Raw genomic sequence first — 13225 nt, 5'->3', positions numbered from 1 at the left:
AGTCACATGGCTTACACCTCTTCGTGAGAGATTGATATCTTGAAAGTTATTTTGGGAAAGTTATTTTCCATACCACTTTTTTAATTTTAAGGTAAGGATTTTAGACAATGGAATTTTCCCCGTATATACTGAAGGGTGCATAATGACCATAAGTGGCGACGCACCCAAAAAATTAAAATCAATCAATCTCACGTGACAGATACCGATATATTATGGCACCAAAAATTGGCATTATCTTTTTTTGACTTGTTAGTGTTACGTTTCCCAAAATTCGCATTTTTGTTTTAGAACATTTATCTGCAAAATATACCAAAACTTAATACTCCATTGTGCTTTAAACTATTATTTTAAATTGTACGTCACATGGTCTACGTAATTTCGTGACAGTTTGATATGTTGGAACAGATTTTTGAGGAAGTAAAAGTAAAGTGCTCCCCTGCACTTTTCCATGAAGGTGTATAGGGGTTGAGGAGTTCGGGCCCCAAAACTTTCTTGATCACGAAGGTAGGGGTGATGTGATCAGCACCATGCTCCTGGCTACCTTTATCCCTCAAAGTTTCCTCAAGGTACTAGCTTCATATGATGCTGGGTGGGCGCCGGAGCAGTTTCAATAGGTGGAAAACATCCCGGTTCTCCCCCACAGGGGATCGATCACGGGTCTCTCGCATAGTAGTCAGACGCCCTAACGACTGAGCTCCATTATTACTCGCTCGACAAATGCTGATTGTGCGCACTTAGCTTGGTAATTCAAAACATATCTCGTGCGACAAATCTGAAGATGTGGCTCCCGTGTGACAGTAGATACGCACTCGATCTCCTGTTAGAACCCTGCTACTTTGCTCTGTGATGCAAATGGTTTTGATAGAAGTTGAAAAAATCGTGGGAAATACATGATTTAATGTGGTTGTCTGAATTATTCCATGTACGTATAACTCTATAGTTTACTCTTGAGTAAAATGTTGGAAAACTTGCATGTTCTATGTACACAAACATAGCCTAGAAAAGACAAGAATGTTGGATTTCATGGAATTTTTCGTTGTTTTAGGACATTTCTTTTAAAAAAAATTCGCTAAAAATGCCAACAATTCGCATTATTTCGATATTTCGAACGGGCGAAAAATGTGTCCAGACATCATCACTGCACATTCCTAAACATAACTTCGCACCAATCACCATTTTTCACGGTTTTGGCGTTTGCGAAAAATCAATGTCCGTACTAATTGGAAATTACTTTCTGGCCACCCCTCGTATAAATCAGTAGATGGAAAGTGAAAATTTAGCAGGGCTGACGGAGAAAAGTCAATTCTTGAAGAAAGTGTTTTGTTTTTATGATGGAATGATTAGAGTAAATATGATATTAAAATATTTACGTATTTATTATTAGTATTTTATTTCATAATATTGGACATTAACCTTACTCAGTGAAAGATTAATGACCATCTCTCACATGTTTAAACAGACAGAACAGAGAGTGGCGTTAATTTCATTGCAATACTAGTGTTGCAGTAAATATGAGGTTGGGAGCATGCACTTGCCAATGTTTATAACGTTCACCAATGCAGATTTATATTTCACTTTTTCGTGATACTATTCAATATACATATATCCTGTTTGGTTGGATTCTTCTTGATATCTAAGAATAGCGCAATGCCATTGTAAACGTATGTTAACTTGTGCAAAACCAGTAATACGTCAGGATGATGAAAGCAAACCTTCGTAAGCACTGCTACATTAAATAAGTTGAAGTGAGCCAGAAGAGTAATAACATTCCAGCAGCTCTTCTTGTTTATGCATTCGATTTTTGTTGGATGTTGCAGTCCATGCAATTTCTGTCGCATGTTGTAGTGACATACTTTGTCGGGTGGCGATATTCGACAAAAATCGTATGAATCAATGGAACCTATTTGTTTCCATGTTCCTTCAGTTTGCCCAACAAAATGCCTTACTAAGACGTCCGACAACTATCGGACGGCGCCACCCGCTCTTATCCCCTCCATCCATTGACAAGTTCCCTTACTACTCCCATACGGACAAGAAAAAATGATAATTCAATACATTTTCCATGTAATATTTAGAGTCTTAACCTTTACTCCCCCGATGATACCATATGGTATCACCAGAGTAAGGTCGTACTCGCCCAATGATACCATATGGTATCATGGTGCTGATTACGAAATGAATGTGCTTTTTGGACCTTCATACTCTTATGTTTGGGTGGAAACTGACACAGGTCTGGAGCAAGCCCGGGAAATTCATATTGATGACCAATCTCCTCCCTCGCCCCCCTCCGCAACATATCCATGACACATTTCCGAACAGAGATTCACATTTTGGCTCATTGTTCAACTTGTATGGCACCCAAGAACATGAAACATGTTTCAATCTCTTTGGAAACGTCCATTCTTTGAAGAGAATACTAAGGTTTGTGCCTTCTCCCCAAACTAGCGGGAGAAGAGGGAGCAAACTCCGTATTTTTATGTTTTTTTCATTGAAATTCGGAGGTCGTGCGCCCAAGCCCCCTTCCTCGGTTTGGAATTCTGAATTGTACACGGTTGCATGCTCTGATGTTTTAGCTACAAAACAAAACTTATCCGAAGTAGATTGCTCCCATAGTGCCAGAGTTATAACAATTTTCCTCCAAAAATGCAAATTACCTATTTTTCGTAAAAAAAAATAATCACATTTTGGCTTATTATTCAACTTGTATGACACCCAAGAACATGAAACATGTTTCATTCTCTTAAGAAATGTCCATTCTTTGAAAAGAATGCTAAAGTTCGCGCCTTCTCCCCAAAATAGCGGGAGAAGAGGGGAGCAAACTCCAGATTTTTGTTTTTTCCATTGAAATTCAGGGGACGTGCCCCCCACCCCCAAGCCCCCTTGCTCGGTCCGGTGTTCTGAATTGTACACGGATGCATGCGCTGATCTTTTAGCTGAAAAACAAAAGTTCTCCGAAGTAGATTGCTCCCATAGTGCCCGAGTTATAACAATTTTCCTCCAAAAAGTGTTCGAATTTAAAATTCCCGCCGAGAAGCCCGGGCGAGAGAAATTTCTCTCTCTCTCTCTCTCTCCTCCTGCCATCACTGGTTTCTGGCGCCGTGGTTGTGTTGCTCATAAAAGGGGCATAAAAGTTGAGGCCGAAACTTACGAACGAGATTTCCTGTTCCCGTGCAGAGTTCCATACTGTTATCTTTAATTTAAAAAGAAAAGTCAATGAAGACGAAATTCCCTGACATTTCCCTGACTTTTTTTGACACCTCAAATTCCCTGACTTTTCCCGGTTTTCCAGGTTTTCCAGGTCTGTCGCCACCCTGTAGGATGACCAATCAGCATTGGGCATACATGCCCACCCACAAATAACCACAGACCATAACCTAAGTACAAGGGCCATCAGGTTAACATCAGAAAAAGCTTGTGAGAGCTATTTCCCCAAAGACTTATAACACCCCCCCCCCCCCCTTGAATACAAGCTCACTTGTATTCCAGATCCACCTGAGAGTAGGTCAGATGTGAAGTTGCTGACAAAATTCAGTGCGTTAATGGCCGCATGTGCCAGTAACAAAGGATTCACAAGGGAAACAGGGATCTAAGGTCCAGATATAGTAAATATGGACCTAAGTGTGTGTGACCAAGTGGGATATTGTGTCCAAGACAGCTTCTATGGATCCCAGTGCAAATTTTGGCAATGTAGCGAGTTTTGTGTCCCTCATCAAAAGTGAAAGTCCAGACCACATGGTCGGCAAAACTGACGCCATAGCAGCATCGATGGAACATCAGTTATCATCCATGTTGTTTCCAGCCATCCATACCAGAAAAGCCAGGAAAGCTCACCCATCACTCCCCAACTGCCTTTATCACTTCAAGGAAGCTTGAAGTTCCTAATTTTTAGTGGTGTACACCCCAAAATTGCCCATGTGTCAGGATGTGGCTATTGAGTGTGAAATAGTGTGTGTGGCCCCCAGGTATGAAAGATATAATGCCCAATAGGCTGATAAGTACAGAACCCTTTTATATCTCTTTTGTGTGTTTTATGTACAGTGAAATGTTCATATTTGGTGATGGCTATGCCACAAGCGGTGTTCTTTGTGAATAAATATGTCGTTCAAAGGTGCCTGACCTGTTATCATTGCAGGTCGTAACACTACCAAAGCCTCCTCTAGCTACCGTTTCTTAAATTTAGGCTAAGTTCGTCTGTTGCTTAACAGGCCTCTCAAGGGATACCTGTTATTATACGGAACAACACACGGGTTCGATCCCCGGCCGGTTAAAATCCGGGAACTTTTCTAACGATGGAAGCGGCCCCGGTGCCCACCCAGCGTCGAATAACATGGGTACCTGGGGGAAACCCTGGGGGGTAAAGGCGGTCAGGGGCGTGATGCTGATCACATCACCCCCACTCACGACCGGATCAAGAAAGTGTGGGGCGTTACCCCCGCACCCCCTATACGCCTTCATGGCGTGGTGCTAAGCAGAGGGGAACACTTTACCTTTACCTTTTTACCACACGTGGAATAGGGTCTGCATGAGGCCGCGTAAAGCATGGCTCTCTTTCAGACTAAGTGTTGTTTTTGGTTAGTTTTAAAGAAGTCTCTTTTCTACTAAGCAAAACCAACCGAACCATCAATAATATAGTATAAAGTAAAAGAGAAAATAACTCATAAAGTAAAGTCAAAGTACACAAAAAACATTATATTTATATTATATAACCCCTCTCCCCCTTATACTAGCCCAACAAGAAAAATTTTCGTGTGAAATTCAAGCCCTCAAGAAAGGAGCGGTCTTGCCTTCAAAGAACAAATTACAATACTTGAATCCCTTTGTTGATGAAATGGGCGTTATTAGAGTAGGAGGAAGATTGGAGTTATGTAAAGTGCCAAAACGAGCAGAACGTGATGAAATCACATCGCATTTCATTGCTTCCAGTGGGATCGAGTGGCATTGTAATCCACCAGGAGCTCCTCATATGAGTGGACTTTGGGAAGCAGGTGTGACATCTGTAAAACACCATTTGAAGAGAGTAGTTGGGAACACAATTCTCACATTCATAGAAATGTACACTGTTCTCACGCAGATTGAGACCTCAACTTGCGACCAATATCCCCGATGTCAGTGGATCTAAATGACTTACAAGCCTTAACTCCAGGCCATTTCCTCAGTGGAGATTCTTTAGTGGCGACACCAGAAAGGGACTTAAACAAGACTCCTCTAAGCGACTGTCAAGATGGCAGCTAATGCACAAACTTACACAACATTTTTGGCAAAGGTGGTCAAAGGAATATCTGTCCAGAATTCAGCAGCGTCCCAAATGGTTCTCGAAACATCGAGACTTCGATGAGGGCGACATGGTCATTGTACGAGAAGACAACATCCCTCCACAAGAATGGAAACTGGGGAGAGTGGTAGAGGTTCACGCCAGACGAGATGGAAGAGTGAGAGCAGCCACATTAAAGACTGTGTAAGAGACCAATCATGAAATTATCATTGATACCATTTGAAGTAGAGAAGTAAACTTGAGAAATCTATGTGTGTTAATGTCAAATATTCAATATCAGGAATTTTGTTTGATTAAAAATCCATACTCTGTCAGGATAACTTTATATTGCGCCTAGACACGTATTCTATTCTGTAAGGATCATACATAAAGTGGTTTGCCCCCTGGAAAGTTCTTAAGTATGTACGGGTAGAGGGAACTCATGCAAATTTTTCAGTTATATCATGTTACAATTACCTATGTTGTCAATCTAAGAAAATCTATGTTGTTGTCTATGTTGTCTCTCAGAATAACTATATTGCACGCACTGAATTTATTTTATCCCTTACTATATAGGAAACATTATCCAATTAGACTGTCACTTTAACAGTTAAGTAGGCAAAAAAAAATGTTGCTGAACTCAAGCTAATCATTTCAGTAATATAATTTTATAGACACTGACCTAGGAAAATTCCCACCTTAACCTCCAAGAAAAATGTATATTGAACTCATGCCATTCTTCATCTTGTACAGAACATTATCCAAATTGAAGATTAGGCACAAGAGATGTACAGGGTGGCCAGAAAGTCCCTTTACACCTCCACTAATTTCATCCCTACATGAATAATATTTACAGTTAGTTGTCCAAAACATCCGTATGTGCACCTCCATGATCCCTGCACAGCTTGATACGCCCATTGATGGCCATTGGCAGGAATGCGTGCAGGCCTAAGTCCATTTTCGTGTGGAGCTGCATTGTGCTCCTTGCATTTCCAAGTTCTGCAGAACGCTTTCTGGTCGGCTTGCAGGATGAACTCATCACTGACACACTAACATCTGCACACGTTTCCTTTCGGGTTGATGGACGACCAGAACGAGTGGCATCCAAAACACTTCCCAGGCGAAAAGCTTTCTTCTCCCACGTGATCAAAGTCTGACGACTTGGTGGCTCCTTACCGAACCGTTCACGAAACCTATCCATCAACTGCGGCATATTTTCGTTGTTGTGCTTCCGTTCATGGACCCACACAGTTGTCACTAAGCGCTCCTCCAAAGTGAAGTCACTGGTATCTGCCATTGTTGTTCACCAAACACGGGAAGGCACGACAATGAACTGGTCAACGCACAGACTTTATTCTCCCTCCGCGGGAAGTAACATGGCAGTTATGAGGCAGGCACGTGGCAATTCACGTGAGGAGCACTGTTGCTATATCAATGATCAGGATGGGAGGTAAAAATTTTAAATTTAGCTCGGGTGTAAAGGGACTTTCTGGCCACACTGTACTATGCAGAAATTTTCAGCAAAACCCGGGTTCGAGTCCTGGTTGAGCCTGCATTTTTTGCTGAAAATTTCTACGTATTATACAAATTGTTTCCCACCTGGAAGTTTTCCTTTTAAACATGGAAGGGAGGGGGGGGGCTACTGCTATTCATTTCAATTAATATTACATAGGCCTTGAACTTGGCAAACTGCATTACAAGAAACTTGTTACTTCCAAACATGGCTTGCTTTTTATGAGGCTTTCAACTGCTTTTTAACAATATGTTCATTAACTACATGCACAAATGTTACAATTGGTAAGAACTAAAAGTATGTGTATTCCAAATATTGAGAATTTTTTGTTGAATCATCTTTGTAACATTGGCAATTACAATTAGATATTACCTAGCATAGCTTTATGAAGATATAATATAATGTTAGTAGATCATGGACAATATTTCTTCACAAATATTGCCCACGTCACACTTCACGCATTTATCAATTAATTTGGAGCATTGAGCTAATTTGTCAATGCTATATAGTCTTTGCATACACATTACTATCATTATTAAGAACAAAGGCTACCATTTGTTGAAAAGAAAGGAATTGAATAATAGCATGTCCTGACTAGTAGTTAAGACTATACATTATATACACTTGAAACTTAACATAAGATAAGCAGAACTTTTCTATAACCAATTGCAAAAATATCTCAAGATGGTCTAAAATATCCATGCACTGACAACAAAGGGGACAATGCCACTTTAATCACACGTTAAGTGTTACTGATACTTTGATTCTATGCTGTGGTGTTATAAAAGAATCCTTATGGGAAATAATTCTATGCATGATTTCGGAAGTACAGGGTGTCCTGTTTAGTGGTATACAAATATACTCACAAATATTTTAGCATCCGTAAAGTTTATTAACTTCCTTGTGCGGATTTAGTACAAAGTAACTCAGAACTTGCGCTGGTACACCTCAATGTGGTCACCATTTGTAGCTCGACAGATATCCAAATGATACTAAGCTCGTGCCAAGTGTTGACCAGCATTTGAGGAGTTATTAGCGCAACGATACGCTGTCTCAAATCACCCAAATCGTGAACTTTTCACTTGTACACAACATCTTTAATGAAGCCACATGCAAAAAGAGTCTAATGGTGTCAGATTTGGGGATCTAGATGGCTAGGTAGTTTCTGTGCATGCGGGACTCAACAGCACGACTGATTGTACAAGAGGACTACTGAAATCTGGAATTGATGGTCTATCGACTGAGCTTCAACACGAGATAATACAAGGAGCAGTTTTGGCATTATAAGCAGTTATTTTTGTATACCTCTAGCCCGGACACCCTGTATTTTATGTTATGCAAAGTACAACATTCTAACCATATTCTTTTGTCAAATACTGTTGGTAAGTAATGTTATTGAGCACACATTTGTTTCCTAGCAGCTGCCAAGCAGTGTACTTTAGATTCACAAGAACATTTAAGGGATCAAAAAATAAAATAAATAAAAAATCCTGTAAAGTAATTCACTGTCTACTACATTCCCCGTGCCCCCACTGAATTCTGGAACAAATTTAATTAACACGTGGCAGCTGTATAGTTCCAACCTGTCCACTACAGATTGAAGTAATTAAATCAAAATAAAAATGATCACATTATCTAGTTTTACTCTCATGCTAATACTTACAATATTCTCAACAGCTCTTGCAAGAATGTGCAAGCTGGAAGTTCCGTGATACATTTAATTGGCTCCTCACTGAGTTCCAGGCAATTCACCTGTAAAAGAACATTGTAAAAAGCACTTATTACATTATAAACAAATTCTAAAGAATAATGTTCAAGCCGTACTAGTATGAGATTTAAAATTACAAACTTTTTAATGTTTAAACCAAGAGCACCCAAACCTTTATATGTAGGGTGTATTGTAACTACAAGTGCAATTGGTTATAGGTCATATTACATCACATCAAAGATTTTCATTCATTCATATCATCTATGACTAAAGCAAAGCTTCTGAAATATAAATCTCTTCTTAGTAAATATTACACAGGAAAAAGCTACTGTTAATTCATTTAACTTCATGTGCAAGTCAAATTTGCACAGTTTGGTAGAAACACTGTTGCATAACTTACAAGAAAGAGGGAACTTGCTTTTGGAAGATGACAAATTGTTGATGTCAGGTCAGTGTTTGATTAAAAATCTACATTTCCAATTAACTTACCATCATTATTTTTATAATTCTTCTTGTGAAGCTAGCTACGAAAAAATTATTCATATTTTGGGAAATGAGAGAAGTGGTAGTAAATAGGTATAGAGAGCTGATATACTTACTTTATAAGCAAATCAAGTTGCTTGAAGCAAGATCCAATGGGAATGGTGATAGTGACCACCGAAATTAATAGAACAATAACAGACAAATTTCACGAAGAAGTGAGTACATCAACTTTCGACATCAATAATTTATTAATTAGAAATGTATTTCGTTGTTGTATCAAGATTTTAGGTCATAATAAACCTGGCCCTAATTATGTATTTTGCAGTAGACATGCAATCAAAAGGATTAAATTAGTACAACCTCAATTCATTATTATTTTTAACTGGCTGTAGTTCCAAATGCTTTATTCCAATGTTACCATTACAGACATGCACTGTTAAGTGCTGATTTTCATTGAAAAATTACAATAAATCAGAATATTCAATATACAGAGTCCATAAAAAAAATGTATACACCCATTAACTGATGGTATCTGCATATTATTTTTAGAGTTGCATTGAATTATCTGTGGAACATGTAGTATGGTGTTGTCTCACCAGATGTCGGTACCCGTATGGCTCTCTTGACTAACATGTGATAATAGTGAATCAAAATGGCCACTGCATGCCTGACGTTTGAGGAATGGAAGCTAATTTGAAAGTGGTGGTTCAAGTTTGAAAATGTCGCTGAAGTTCAACGTGCATGGGGGCGTGAGTTTGCAACACAACCTCCAACACGCTTGACAATTAAACAGTGTGATAAGTTTGAGACATGTGGTACAATTTGTGATGTGCACAAGGGAAAATCAGGAAGACCTTGTACAGCTACAAGTCCTGCTTCTTCGGCTATGGTCTTAGAAAAGTTTGCAACATCGTCTCAGAAGTCTGCTACACAATGTGCTCATGAGACAGGGGTTAGCAGTGCAAGTGTACGACACATTCTGAAAGCCACCAAATGGAAAGTGTACATACCAAGATTAATGCACACATTAAATGAGGATGATCCTGATCGCCACATGGAGTTCTGCGAATGGTTTCAGTATATGGCAGGTGAGGCTGAAGAGTTTGTGATTAAGATTGTGTGGTCTGATGAGTCCCAATTCAAACTAAACTGTACAGTGAATAGTTATAATTGTGTTTACTAGCCACCTGAAAATCCTCACGTTCATGTCGACAAGGCAGTCAATCTCAAGGAGGTGACTGTCTGGTGTGGACTGTCATCTAGGGGATTAATAGGACCCTTCTTCTTTGAAGGTACAGTTACTGGTGCCAGGTATCTGGAAATGATATGCACATCAATTTTGCCAGCTACACGTGAACTTTATGGAAACAGTGAGTTTTTCTACCAACAAGACGGGTACCGACACACTACCACCGAGGTGTGCGGGCTTTCCTAGACGAGAATCTGCCAGGACACTGGATAGGACAAAGAGGTGCATTTGAGTTCCCACCACGTTCACCAGATTTAACACTGCAAGACTGTTACCTTTGGGGGACCTTGAAGGATGTTGTGTATCGCAGGAAACAACCTACCCTGGAGGCCCTTCGTGAAGAAATTTCAGCAGCATGTGCAGAAATACCCACGGACACTTTAACCAACGTTGTTCAAGCAACCATTCGCTGTTGTGGTATGTGTCTCACCGCTAACAGCAGCCATTTTGAACACCTCAAGTAACTTAACATGAAGGTGCAGGATGATTGTATTAAACCTGTGAACAGGTACAGGATGATTGTATTAACCATGTGAACAGGTGCAGAAAGCTTGTATTAAACTGCTGATATGTAATTTAGTTCAGTACTAACACACAATAAAGAATTACTATTCGTTAAATTGTGCAAACTAAATGGACCATGGTGACCATCCGTCAACCTCCAAATTTGGAGCTGGAAAGCAAGCCCTATGGTTAGATTGTTTCATCGCTCACGAACACTGGTGAGAAAGAATTTCTGGTTATGCATGGTGAGTAACCCCGAACCCAAGTGATTGCTAGCTTGGGCTGCAAGTTGCTTTACACTTCGTTCCTAACTTGAGAACGGTCCCACACTTTCAAATTTGTAGACTGCACATGGGGCAGCCCCTCCCCTCAGCAGCTTTGATTTCCCATCATCACTGGCGAGATAAAATTTTCTATTATCGCTGGTGAACCCCGAATGAAAGGCCATCATTCCAGATGGTTTCCTGCTCGGGCTGCAAGCCACAAAATCCAATCATAAGCTCTCACAGCCTGGTATCAGGTCATGGCCTCATGGTTGAGAAACGTTGCTGTAATTGACCCTTCATTATTACAAGAGTTGCAGCTGTGAACTAGACCAAGGTATGAAAGCAATATTTCAAGCAAGACATACCTACATTTTAAATGTTGAAACTACCACTACTAGGCATAACAATTAAATGAATCTGTGGAATGACAAAATTTAAGCATCATAAATACGGAGAAACTAGTACTCACTGCATCATGTTGGAAATATATTATAAAATGTTACTTGGCATAGAAGTTTGCAATGCTAATTTTTTGACATTTATTATGAGTTGATATCACTGGCATGCACCTTTCCCTCCCTGCCTTCCTTTGTTATGAAGTTGCGGTACATCACAGGTGAATTATTATTGTCTACAGAGGAGTCTGAGGAACCAGAAATGGGTTCAAAACTATGGTAAGAACTTTCAACTTCATTCAAATAGTCCTCATCATTAAACTCAATTTGTAGTTTAAATGTGTGACATAAAATGATACTAATAGTGTAAAAATTGGATGAAACCTAGAAAATGCAACAAAAACTAATGTACAGCAATAAAATTACTCTCATTCGTAATATGACAAAATATTTTATTTATTATTTAAAGCTTTGGATTGGATCAACGGAACATGCTTAGAAGATTCCCACCTGCCATGTACCAAGGCAGCAATACTGTAGAAGTCTCCTGCAACCTGTAGGGTCTGGTATTGGCTGTGTCCTGTTGTATGTCACATGCCCAATTAACATACTAGGAGTGCAAAATAATTTTTAAAACCTCTGGTGATATTTGAGATATGCACATCAAACTTCTTAAAGGTATTATATCAATGCATTTTTTGCAATTTCATTCTATTGCAATTATGCCTTTCAAGTTTGAACGCTTTCCTAAAATTTCCAATTTTGAAGTATCTAGTAAAGATCTGCATTTGATTCTTACCACAGAGATGCAAGCACACAAAATCTTGATACTAAATCTACAGATGATTATGAACTATATGATGTTAAGTTACCTATTCTTGTAAAATGGAAGAAAACACACTTTTTAATGGAATTTTTCATTATAATAAGAATATGGAGTGAAGAATCATTTTCAGATAATGCTTATTGAAAAACACATTCTTGAACTAAATCAACTTTTTTTCTCCCATGAAGTACAATATTACAAGCACGTAAACTGATGGCCCAATATTTTTTACACAGACAGTAGTGTATGTATTCCTGATTCTCACCACTCATGTGGTGAGACAGCTTGTTACAAAATAACGCTCCATATGTATCAACTTAAAAGGGTTAGCAACAGGGTGGATAAAAATAAATGTTATTTTTAAGAAATCAGTTTTGATTAATTGTATAATTCAAAATCACAGTTTCTGCTTCTTTAAAACCAAACATGCATAAAGTTGCTCGTATATTTTTTGGTACAATATATATAAACTTATACGTTTGTTTCTCAATGTGTATTTTCTGATCATAGTACCTTTTCTTTCTATAGTTGAACTTCCCACATGAAATTTAATATCAAAACACACTGAAAGACTATTTTCTTTATTTACTAATCTGTTGTTTGTGCTTAATTTGGAGAACAGAAAATTATGTTATGTTAATTCTCATGAAACTAAGACAATAATTTCCTTTTTTCAGTATTTTAAAAGCTGCTTTTGACAGAAGACTGCCTATCTAACTGTAACTTAATATAACTAAATTTTATTAGCTGCCCTGTATATTTGCTATTTTTGGAGCAAATTTACAATACCGGACCTCTCCCCGATTTTTGTAATATTTTGCATACTCACTAATTGAAGCCTCCTAATCACGAATTTGGGGGTCACGTGTAGAAATTGCAAAATAAACTAAATTGAGTGGTCTGTGATCGGAACAGAAACCCTGGATTTCTCCACGAAAATAATGGTTATTTTAATATTTTACGTTTTAGAACAAAATTTTAACTATGTTTGCCGAAACTAACCTTACAGTGAATTATTTGTGGAGCTATG

The 13225-nt window shown here is 38.8% G+C and overlaps 1 protein-coding gene across 4 annotated transcripts in view; it reads right to left on the bottom strand.

Moving 5' to 3' along the window:
- The window catches only part of LOC145987935 (uncharacterized), a 132869-nt gene that overhangs the window by 116072 nt on the left and 3572 nt on the right, over positions 1-13225 (bottom strand). For all 4 annotated transcript variants that reach the window (XM_083122761.1, XM_083122759.1, XM_083122760.1 and 1 more), the window contains exon 2: positions 8428-8516. In XM_083122761.1, coding sequence (XP_082978887.1) covers positions 8428-8516 — 89 coding nt within the window. The remainder of the gene's footprint in view (positions 1-8427; positions 8517-13225) is intronic.

The sequence above is a fragment of the Lepisma saccharinum genome, chromosome 5 (assembly GCF_977018435.1).
Source record: "Lepisma saccharinum chromosome 5, izLepSacc3.1, whole genome shotgun sequence".
Classification (NCBI taxonomy): domain Eukaryota; kingdom Metazoa; phylum Arthropoda; class Insecta; order Zygentoma; family Lepismatidae; genus Lepisma; species Lepisma saccharinum.
The sequence above is the reverse complement of the archived record's forward strand: the minus strand, read 5'-3'. Positions and strand labels throughout refer to the sequence as shown.